The sequence below is a fragment of the Chelmon rostratus genome, chromosome 4 (assembly GCF_017976325.1).
Source record: "Chelmon rostratus isolate fCheRos1 chromosome 4, fCheRos1.pri, whole genome shotgun sequence".
NCBI lineage: Eukaryota > Metazoa > Chordata > Actinopteri > Chaetodontiformes > Chaetodontidae > Chelmon > Chelmon rostratus.
This window is the reverse complement of record NC_055661.1, coordinates 8,985,862-8,997,928: the sequence shown is the minus strand read 5'-3', so window position 1 is coordinate 8,997,928 and position 12,067 is coordinate 8,985,862. Positions and strand designations below refer to the sequence as shown.

Sequence of the window (12,067 nt, the reverse complement as noted above, 5' to 3'; positions counted from 1 at the left end):
AGAGTAGGAGAGTTTTGCAATGCTAAGCCTGTGAGAAGGAATCACATGTAAAGCAACAGGTCAGCATTTTGGGCATTACATTGCATATTTGCTCCCTTGCCAAGAGTTAGATAAAAAGCTGTATCTCACATCTGTACTCTAAATATGAAGGTACAGCTGATTAGATCAGCTTAGTACAAAGACTGACTGGAAACGGGGCTCTGTCCAAAGGTGAAAAAATCCACCCACCAGCATTTCTTAAACTCACTAATCAGCACTTTATGTCTCATTTGATTAATCAGTACAAAAAGCAAAGTGGAAAAATGGCAACTTGTGGTTACTTTCTTCATTTTTTTTTTAGAGTCTTGTTGTCACCATTTGGTTGTCAGGTAATAACCAGACCTTCTGGTATCGTGAATCAATAAAAGGCAAAGCAGAACATTACTATTTTACATAATTTTATTCTTATATTCATTTTTATTCAGGACATTCAGGATGTATATTAGACTATGTTTCATCATATTCCAGTACACAACTTAAAATAGTAACCAAATCCTTAGCAAAATCAAATGAGATGATGATGATGATGATGATGATGATGATGATGATATTGGCCATCATGCTGAGTTGAGGGCTTGTTGGCTGATTCACATCACACTAAGAAAACCCAAGACCCAAAGTTTCCTTTTTGTGTATTTCCATGACTTTCTCCATTTTCACAATATAAAATACACAGAAAACTCCTCACTGATGATGTTTCACTGATGATGGAAAAATACCGGAGGCTCATGGATGCTTTTTCCAGACACAATATGCGTCTCCCGCCACACTGGCTGGAGAAGCAGGGGTAGGTCATATTGGACTGGCCAGGTGTGTTTACACACAGAGGTTTCCACATCCAGAGTGCTTTGGCCTCTTAAGTCTGAAGAGTTCCTTCTGTGCTTTGCTCTTCAAACTCTCTTTTTTTTTAATTTTGGCAAAAAACGGGCACACAGAAGTACTGCATGTACACATGAGTTTAAATATCGTGTCACATTTGAGGATGTCACTTGATCAAACCCTGGATTTATAAATAACTCATGTACAGATCAACCTAATCAAAGGCTACAAAAAAAAATCTGTGAATGAATACATTTTATACAAGTACATACAGCATGTAATACTTTCTATCATTACAAAATAAAACATTACAATTACTGTGTTTTAATTTACAGTTTGATGGCTTTGGCTTTTGTTCGGGTGGTGGTGAGGGCATTAAATAAATAAACGCTGTATCTCCTCACCTAACTTTAATCCACATTCACATTTGACAGCACCCATATCTGAGAAATTGAGGTTTCTTCACCCACTGGATGTAAAATTTCTCCTTTGGAGAACAGTCTTCAAACACTAGTGAGCTAGTGGAGATGTTAGGGTTTTTCTATTTGCCGTAGCCCAAGAAAATAACTTGTCTTATGTCATAAATTGTCTTTAATAGCTTTCTATCCAGCCCCCCGAGACAGCTTCCCATCTCCTCCAGCAGCCAAACTCTGTTTACTCTACATCATTTTCTTCTTCATCTTCCAAACCAGGTAGCTCTTTCTCTGGCAGCAGCCCATAGCTGTTGAGGAAGGCCTCCACATCAGTGGCGAAGAACTCCTCGTTTAGGTGCTGCGTGCAGGCGAGGAAGTTCCCAAGTAGTTCTCCAGCCTTGTACACCAGCAGCGTAGGCAAAACCTCATCCGAGAACCGCTCGGCAGCACCGGATGCGACAGCATCAATCCTGCAGAACTTTACAGTGGGGTACTCGGTGGCCAGGCAGTCAAGGCAGCTGTTGAGCTCCTCACAACCTTTGACCCCAACCTTGTAGATGTGGACGACTACCACTGTGCTGTAATGTTCCTTCTCTATAACTTCTAGGAAGGCCTCTCCGCTGTCCAGGTCATGCACACCTTCAAACTTGGGCCCAAAGCTGAGTTTATCATGCATCTCCTGCATGCACCGCTTTCTGTATTTCTTTAGACATCCCTCATCCTCCTCTTTAAGCAGTTCATACTCTTGGACACTCATCTGAAAAAGTGACATTAAAACATAAGTTGCAATTTATATTGGCTGGAACTGCATTATTTGCAAATACATCCATTCATTCGTTCATTAAGTCAAGAGTGCTCTGAAATAACTCCAAGACGCTCTCATCGTTGTTTGCATGAATCTGTGCTCACGCCACACAGGAGATGCATTCCATAAACATTTCATTTAAAATGTAGGGCTGTCCACCAAAGTAAAAGTTTGTCATCTTTACTGTGGTCTGTTTGGTTGTACCTTGCGGTTAAGGTTTGCTCTGGAGTCATCTTTTGGTCTGCTCGGGGATGACATTTGTCTCAGCAGTTCCCTTTTTGCAGGAGGCAAGTTCTCCTGGTCCATGCTTTCCAGCTTAAACCTCCTCCAGTCATTGATGACTCCTTTTGGACCTATGGAGAAGGTAAAAGGTCTTTTAGAAAACATTAGATCTAGAAAAATGCTATTAAAATGATAAAATAATAAAAATTTGTTATTCTGATGATTATTCTCATTATTAGTGTATTTTGAACTATTTAGTAAGCCAATAGAAAGGCAGATAGAGGCAACAGAAACACAGGAAAACATTGTTGGAAGCTGGCACAATTTAGTTCCAGTCCAGCAGGAGTTACTTGGTTCTGGTTTCATGATGCAACGTTCTCAAACTTTGCTCTCAAGGCAAGCATAATTGACTTGGATTTCGAGCTGAATGACTGGTTTATTGCTTTGTATAATGACAATATGTAGCTATGAATCATTGGTAGGAATTGTGTCCTGTTCTAATTTGGGGATTAAAGCTTCATCCTAACCCTCCTTGAAGTGGACTAATTGCACCACTGTTGCATAAGAAAAAGAAGATTAGGGTGCCAGTTAAACTGCCAAAGCTCTACAGATATGTGCTCTACTTTGCTTTGCTTTCCTGTTTGTTTATAGCCAGTTGTTCTGTAATCGATGTTATCACTTTACAATTTATTTCTAAAGCAAATTCTATTAGAAAGAAAGAAACAAATAATTTCTTAATGACTAATAACTAAAATGTACGTTTTCACACATAGATGGACCAGGCTCAAGAACAAACAAAGGCCACCAGGCTGTATCAATGCTCTGTTACCACGAGATGTTTGAAAATGACGCATCGACTCACCTGTGTGGGTCGCAGTCTCCTCCAGCTCAATCGTTCTGTCAGACATGTTTGTGGTTAGCTACCTGTAAGACAAAAAAATGAGAATCAGACTGAGTTAAAGGAGGCTGTTCATGTGATATAGTTACGGTGTGCAGGACGAGGGCCTCTGATGTTTGAACTATGACCTGTGACACAGGTGAGCTATTGTTTGTTCTCATTGTTTTCAATCTCATTAGATACCTGCACAGATGTAAAATCTTCGCACTGTGACACAGCTACTGGATACCAAGTGAGTCTGATGATACTTAATTACATTAATGCAGTCTAAGAGGATTACAGAATTGCAACAGATCTCTATCTTGCTTGCAATTGTTTTAAGATGGAACAGATGGGGTTGGACAGCTAAACACATGAAACTGTAAAGAAAAAAAGCAAATGGTACAACAATAACGTAATAATTTTTAATTCTAACAATGCATGTGTGTGTATATTTCTATATTAAAAGAAAAAACAGAAATAAGTCGGTGATTATAAATATTTTCCTTATTTTTATTTTCATGTGTGCATAAAGAGTAATTGCTCGTCATCTATATATAGAAAATGCAAATCTGCATCACTTTTCAGTTTGCTCTGGGTCTCACGCTGCTTTGCACTGTCTGTGGTGTGAGTGTCTGGACCAGTCAATGCGTGACATACGCAGAGCCAACATCTCCTGGCCCATCCCCAGTGTTTCAATTAGTGTGCTCTTCCTTCCTGCGTGCAGTCACGATGCTGATCTGGGCTAATGATCTCTGCGGCCACCTCTCTAACCCCCAAATCTACAAGCGGAGATTTGTCGTGATTAGTTCCAGCACGAGCAAATGAAGCCTTGTGTAGATGTTTCGATTCTGTTCGTGCATGTGTGTGAGCGGGAGACACGACAATAAAGTCTTGTAAACAGCTGACTTTCAATTAGACACAGACCCGTGACTAAATTCAGTGCGAAGAGAAAGAATCCCTTGTTCTAATTCTGTGCAGAAGCATTTGCTTTAAAGCAAAAAGTAAACTACAGCAGAATTATTGAAAACTTCTTTATATGATACATAATCCTAAATAGCGTAAAAGCTCATTTACTGTATCTAGATGAAAAAACATGGCCCCCAAAATCAGCTTCAAACCTATTTTAAACATACAAGGCCAATAATGCATCTCCGATTACATCCATTCAAAACTAAACTTCTCATTTCTTACTCAAAGTTTTAGCTGATTTCACTCAATTACCATAAAAAAAAACAAGATGCATCAGTAGAGTTTTTCTTACCTCCCACAGTCACAGTGAAGTCCTCCCTCGGTGTCAGTAGCTAACCTCGCTCTGGTCTACACTTGATCGCTCCACTAAGCTATCTGTTGCTGGATGGTGTGCTTTTTTCTGTGCATGCGTGTGTCTTTTCCAGCCAATGAGCTTGGTCTAATGGAGATTTCAAAAAAGACCCTACAGACCAAACAGAAATAGAGCATAGATCCTAAGAGGATTTCACTTCAGGAATTAGAAGCCTCTACTTGATAAAGGCCTGACTGCCCACAAAGAATAGAGAGAGAGAGGCAGAGAGAGAGGCAGGGACAAGTAAAAAGACAAGGCGAAGAGAACACTGACTTTCACAGCTTTGGAAAGTTAAGATAAGAGCCTCTTCTATTCAACAGTATCCGAGAGCTAATGTGCTGTATTTCACTATAAACTGCACATCAAGTGTTAACTCAAAAAAGGACACTATATCCCCGAGATGAACTCTCAAAATAAAGTGATCTTGTCTGGGATTTAAAGTTCTTCAAGGCATAGAGCTTCACATGAAAGTGAACTCATGATGGGAATCTCTGAATACACAAAACACCTCTAGCTGCGGGTGGGGAATGTCGAGTGATGCTTTATCATGTGCTTGTTGATTATTTTCAACACAAACAATCACAGTGTAGTCTCCTCTCCCTTCGCAAACTATGGCCGTCCTGTTATGTTTCGCCACAAGCAGCTTCAAAGCTAGAGGAAGACATTTCTCATGTTGCTGCGAGTATAAAAGCATCTCAACAAAGACAGATAATATCATATCATCAGTCTATATCATCACTATTCTCACTGGAGAATTATCACCGATTGATTAACATGTAAGCAGCTTTATAATGTCGTCAAGATGGGCAGTTAAATAATTTAATAACAATGAGTATGCTGTAAACTGATCCACTATTTCATGTTGATCTGTAAATAGGAAATAGTACAATATTTCCGCCAGAGAATATCAAAATTGTAATGAAGTACAGTACTTTAAAAAATGTACTTAGTTACATTCCAGGGTCTGTGTGACAGCTTTCCTCTTTTATTCTGCTCTTAGAGGACTGAGTGGCAGCACAGTGTCATATTCTCCTCTGACAACTTCTTGATGGTGTACATTCTCAGGTTTCACCCTAGAGCAACACACACGCAGGCAATCAATTTCAGGTGGTATATTTCCACAAGCTGCGTTGTGAAAAGAAATAACTCAATCACTCCTAATTCTTTGTCTTTGCCTCGTTGTAAGCTCCACTTCAGCGGAGCGCTGAGTCACTGCAGAGTAAATAGGAAGGGTAAATGCCCTCCACACCCATATGATATTTTCGGGGACAGGACTTCTGTCCTTCGTGTCTGCATCCTGTATTTATTGGCTTAAAGGATTACTAGACTTTTTATTCAGGCACACACACAGCGTGTGTGTCAGGTGGGGTCTCATTCTTCTCAGTCAGCAGTCGGGTTGTTAAAAATGGAATTCAGCAGATTTATTTAGCACCTTCTGTTCCAAAGATACAACTGTCAACCACAGCTATGAGTCCAACATTAGCCTGTTATCTATCTATCTACCCATCTATCTATCCATCTATCTATCTATAGATAACCCTTTTTTTCTGTTATTGTGGCAGAATATTTACAGATGTAATTTCATGATGATAATGGGAATAGATGGACTGACATGTTCAAACATGTATTTCTTCACTACAGTATGTGCAGGCCACATCAACAATGAAGTCTCTCCAAGAAGAAAGACTCCTCAATGGGAGATCTGGAGAAGCATGGCATGGGGGGGCTTGCAGGGTCTCTATTTGAGCCCCACTCAGAGTCGTCGTGTTACATCATCAGGAATCAGTGGGTCACTCCTCTTGGCTGGGTATCAGGGGTGACACCAGGTCGGCTCTCTTGCACCTTTTTTTGAAAGCTAGAGGGCAGCCTTCTGCCTTCATTGGACACGGAATAATTATGCTGTCAAAAAGTTTCCAGTCAAGGTTTTGAGCTGATGAACTTTTACACAATGACCTTGCAGCAAAAGTGCTGGATACTGGCTGACAATAGACTATAACTGCTTTTATAATAATGTTATGTGTGATAAGTCTTTTCATTTACACATAGGGAAGACATGCAGTAGCTACTTGTTGTATATCCAGCTCCTTGTATCTAGTCCTGTAGATTTAATCCTGTCCTCTCAAGCTGATATACAGCACACCTTGAATTTATTCTTTTCTTGCACATGTGCACATATATGCATCAATACAAGGTCTCCTTGTGTCTAATTTCTTCATGTCTGAAGAACACTAGTGTGTCTCTGTTTGGTTTACAAATATGCATTTACTTCTAGCAGCATGTCCTCTTTAAAAATCTGACGGTCATTTGGAAAAAGTAGTAATAAGATATACAGCATCGGGAAGTTTACGATAAATTAAGTGTTTATGGATGAGTGTGTGTGCACTGGTGCGTCAGCTTTCTTTGACCTTATAAGTATCAAGTGGCTCAGATTTTCTTATGTGAACCATACTCTCCATGACGTCTTTGCATGTGGAACTGAGGCTATAGAGTTACCTCATTTTAGAGAGCATGCAATTACAACCAGTCACCGCTTTCCATACATCCACATTACGGGTGTCTGCAGTGAGCTCTGAGTCACACAGATTAGTGAGGGCATGTACATCGACAGATCTGCTGCATCTATGAGAAGCTATGTGTTTAATTGAATGTGTCTCTCCTACGCGTTAGCTGTACACACTTTAGGCGAGTCCCTTTTTGCCACATTTTCTTCAGGTGACTCAGTGTGCGTGCATACCATAGATAAGCTGATGGTGTTCAGAGCAGCTAAATTGGGTGATGGCTTTACCTGAGGCTGTGAACCATTAACTTAATAATGCTAACAGAAGGATGTCACAGGTAAGGTGGCCCGCTGGACATTCCAACCTTATCAGACGCCTTCCTTGTGGCACAATGTCACTTTGTTCTTGACGGGCTTGTTTCATTCCAGGATAAGTGCAATTTATTATTAAACTGCTCATAGTTGGCCTTTTTTTACTGCTCTCTCACGCCTACAACCTTCCAGAATCACTGACCGACATGGTTAATGGGGTAAGGGCCTGATCTTTTGGTCTGTAAAAAGGAAAACATTTACAGTCCTGTAATTTTCCTCTGGCAGAGCCCTGACCAAGATGTGGTTTTCCTTTGACACTTTAATCACCCTTATGAGAAGGAACTGAGAGTCTTCCATTGTTGTGACAGCAGTAGGCTATGACAATGTTATGAGAGACGTCTGAAAGTCCAGCCTTGCTTTATTAGAGGCCCACAGCCAACACATTTCTGCAGCTCTGACTCAGGAATTTTCACTTCCAGTTCAACGAAGCTGATGAGAGAGGCTCACTGCATCACCTCGCACCAGAGTAATGATTTTCTCAATTCATGTTGAGCAAGGAAACATATGACACACCAAAATTACGTATGAAGTGACTGTGAGGCGAGTCCTGCAAACGTCTGTCCAGTCCAGAGGTGAATTACCGAGCACCAAACAGATGACGCCATGTAAAGACCAATGCACTCCTTTCAGAAGTGCTGAAACAGTCTGAGGAGCTACTTTCACACTTTCTGACATGTCTTCTACCAAACGTTCCCAAATCATTACCATTGTCTGCAGCCAGGTGAACTCAGGTGTAAAAGCTCCAAGTAGTCTGCCTCTGCAAATTCCTTCCTCCACATTCCTCTCTTTGCTGCTTTGGTACACACATTTTTCTGGTGAAATCCATTTCAACCTACCTTTCCTTTCTCTTCCTCCCTACATGTTCTGGCAAGTGAGGGGAGATGCCATATCTGACAGCTTCTTTGAACACATAAAATTAATGAAGTCTAAAGTTATTAAAGGGGTTAGTTGGATGCCTACAGCATCGAGTGCATGTTAACTCTGAAGCAAACAGATGGAAATTGTGATGAAGTGCTGATGGGCAGAGGATTGGTTTAAAATGGGCAAAATGGAGATGAGGATGAATCAACAGCATGATAGAACCACATGGTTTCACCCCAAAAAGGATGTTTTCTGTCTGAATGATGCATCTGTGTGTGTGTGTCTGCCTCAGTGTCTGCATGTGAGCACTGGAAATGCACGGACATTCGTCTGATCTGATGAGAAAATTAGAAAATAACCTTTGTTTCCACAGTGATTCAGTATGGGTAAAACTTTCTCTTTCCCAAATGCTTTCCCTGCATGTGAAATGGCACGAACGTCCTGCAGAAGTCCATGTAAGACTTGATCTCTTATATAAGAGATCAATCTGGACTGCATTTCTTTTGTGAAGCTGAATATTTTCTATTTTCCTGTTGCTCAAAGGGAACATGTACAGTCTTAAATGCACGTTCGGATTTAAATGTTTCTATAACAAGGTTTGATGCAGATCTAACGTGATCTGAAGTCCATTCATTGCTGTTTGTTTCATGCCTTTTACATTTACATCCGCATTTTTTAAAGAAAGAAAACTGCTTGCACATGAGGTGAGGTGAGATGAAGCACATTTGAATAGAAGGCAGTCGTGATGAAAGGAACAAAGAGCAAATAAACTCAGTGAAGACATAAACAATTTCCTCTTTTAGTCTGAAAAATATCTCTTTGTAAAGTACTGAGACATTTTCTAGGTTGAGTTATTTGCCATCTTTTCTTGCAGCTTGCTCCATGAAGCTTTTTTCCACTCAAACAAATTAATGACATTATATTCCTTCATGTTTTTTTATAGACCTTGAATGATTATTTGATAAATCAATTAGTGAATTCAGGTTTTCAAGCAAAAATGCCAAAACTTCACAGTTTTTTCCTAAGTGCATTTCTGCTGCTGTTCTTTGTGTCATATGACAAGACAAAACTTTCCGAAGACCCCAAGGCTCTGGAAACTTGCGATAGGCATTGTTCACCATGACCAACTGATCAGTTGGTCATGAATGAAATCCTTAGCGCCCAAGCAGATACCTGAACATAAGACAGTGGAAAGCATATTACTGCAAACAGCAGGTTTCTGTCCTTTGCTTGATTTATTCTACACACTCACACTAACTACAGAATAACAATGTTCTCATACTTTTCTTGCATAAGTAAAATTAATTCTGAAATTTGAACCACACCTCTGTGGAACTCCTTATAGACGGTCCTTGGTGTAACTTAAGGTCTCTGGAGATATAACTTCAACAACTTTGCAGGAACAAGTGACACGTTTTCTTCATTGTCTTCACCTGTTCACATGCAACTCTGCCAGACATTTTTTTAAGTCATTTTCCTGATGTGTGTGTTTGATGTCTTTCTAACCACATTCCTGTGCAATGTGTGTATTTGATGCAATGTATATGGACTATATGGTCTTTAATGGAAAGACCCAACACCGCTGGTCAGTACTTTTCCTTTCATCATCATCATCAACCTCATCGCTGACATGATCATTTATTGAGAAATAAGAGAAAGTCATGGGCCACAGGAAGACATGGATTGAATTTTCGAAACAATGTGTGGTTTTGTGTTTAACCTTGTCTCCACGGGGACCCCTGATTCACTCTGCATACAAGTGTGTTTGTGGCTATTGCGCAACAATAAAGCTTGTCCAGCAAGTAGTGCGTAAGAGAGGCAGGGAGGGAGTGACGAGGCGGCTCACCCACCTCCTCTCTCCAGCCACTGCTGCTACTATCGAGACCCATTCATAAATATTAGTCATCCCACAGCAATGTTGGTGTTTCTGTTTTCAACCGAGAGGCCCTCTTGACTGTTTTCTTGTTCCGATGGGGAAAAAGTGACGCACACACAAAACATTGTGGTCCACCTTATTTCAGATGTTTTCTAAGCTGCCACTGGGAGGAGCTGCAGGAACACAGAGAGCCGGTCTGCACCATGCAGCAGGTCTGGGAGAAGGTGGTCATAAATCACAAATATCCACATCTTATCTCAAGACACTGACACACTCACTATTAGGAACTATACATGGTGGAGTTTTTTCACATATAAGCAGATGAAAGGGCACTAATATTGAATTTTATTTATACACTAACTGTCGAGGTTAATATACAAATAAAATCAAGGTTACACAGTGAGTAAATTCAGATTAAAGCATTTTGAAATCGAGAAAGCTAAAAAGATAACTGGAACAAATCAGTTAACATGGAGCGCACAGTTAAAGAATAGGACAGATAAAACCAGGCGAAAGCTCAAAAATTAAATTAAAAAGTTGCGTGATTATTTGCAGTGCTTTGAAGATGATTATTGTAGGGCTCATTTGCACTTTTTGTCTGAAGAGACAATACCTGTGCAACCAAAAACCAAGATTCAATCTACAATTATAGATAGTATAAATCAGCAAATCCTTACATTTGACAAGCACAGAACCAGAGCATATCTGATTAGTCAGTTATCAAAATAGCCGATGGATCAGTCTTTTTGCAGAGTGACCAATTAATCACTTGTTTCAGCTTTAGTTAATTGTGTAGTAATCAAGCAAAGCAACACAGTGCTTTTAATAATAAAGTTTCAACAAACAAATACAAAATATGGTTTGGTGTGTCATTGGATCATTAGACATAAATACTTCCGGGCTTTTGAAATGCAGTAATAACAAAATGCTCCTTGCTACAACCTCCACTTCCTGTGTGACTCAGCGATCATCACAACGACAAACATTATCACCTCAGAGTGACTTAGAGCAGCTCAAGCCAGCCGCGAGTCAGGATCTCTGTCAGTCACATGTCTGGAGCCCCAGACGAAACATCAGATGATGATTAAGTGCTAAAGTGTCATGTTTTGATTGAGCCTTGTTCATTTGGCAAACTCTGATACACCTGATACTTTAGGCTCTGCGCTTCACTACTGTAAAAGTATGTCAAACACAACAAATCACATCTGGACCTCGATATGCCACACAGATCTCCAAACAAAAAGGATGAGAGAATAATAACAACAGCAAAAAAACAGCTGCACCAGAGTTTTCTTGGTTTTTTGTTGGGAAGTTGAAGAAACTTACTGAACACCGGATCTTAAATCTATTGTACTTTTCTTTATTGATTGAAACTCTTCCAAATGTACTTCTATATAAGCGTGTTTAACATACTATACGCATGCTCTAGGTGAGTGTAGTATGTCCTGGACAGAAACCAGCTGTCATTCGCCTCACCTCCCACCACTCCCCTTCCGCTTGTCTCTCACTTCCACCTTCACCTCCTCCGCCTGCTGACTCCCCCCTCAGACTAAAGGGGTTTACTCGCAGCCTCGAGCTTACAATGACTCATTCACTGTAAACATGCAGACAACTGCTGAGGATTTCCTTTGTGTTTTCTCAAGCACTACATCATCGATTCAATAATGAGGAGCTCCTTTCGAGACCGCTGTGTTAATACACACACAACTTAGATATTCAAAAACTACACCCACGGGTCAGATAGATTTTCTGTCTGTTATATTTGATGCTATGTTAGTTGTTATTTCACATGCGACCACATTCACAGCAATAATAAAAAGATTCAACCTTGGCTGGAAATAGTCCATTAAATAAACTGCACAAAAAGACAGAAGAAGGAAGGATGGAGCTGATCCAGCTCACAGGTGTTTGGTCTGTCCATCCACCGGGATGTTAGTTCATTATGATGAACATTGAAACTGA

The 12,067-nt window shown here is 40.2% G+C and overlaps 1 protein-coding gene across 1 annotated transcript; it reads right to left on the bottom strand.

Moving 5' to 3' along the window:
- Positions 1 to 464: 464 nt before the first annotated feature.
- On the bottom strand, positions 465 to 4,499 carry pdcb (phosducin b). The gene is made up of 4 exons (XM_041934940.1): positions 4,440 to 4,499; positions 3,161 to 3,222; positions 2,281 to 2,429; positions 465 to 2,028 (listed from the first exon to the last, which is right to left on the bottom strand). The coding sequence occupies exons 2-4, from the start codon at positions 3,204 to 3,206 to the stop codon at positions 1,513 to 1,515; spliced, it is 711 nt and encodes a 236-aa protein (XP_041790874.1). The 5' UTR covers positions 3,207 to 3,222; positions 4,440 to 4,499; the 3' UTR covers positions 465 to 1,512.
- Positions 4,500 to 12,067: the final 7,568 nt, after the last annotated feature.

Bases quoted from the DNA above. Each gene is read 5' to 3' on its own strand.
- pdcb (XM_041934940.1), bottom strand. From the start codon at position 3,206: ATGTCTGACAGAACGATTGAGCTGGAGGAGACTGCGACCCACACAG. The intron at 2,430-3,160 runs GTGAGTCGATGC...CCTTCTCCATAG, and splicing joins GGAGACTGCGACCCACACAG to GTCCAAAAGGAGTCATCAAT. The intron at 2,029-2,280 runs GTACAACCAAAC...TCACTTTTTCAG, and splicing joins GAGCAAACCTTAACCGCAAG to ATGAGTGTCCAAGAGTATGA.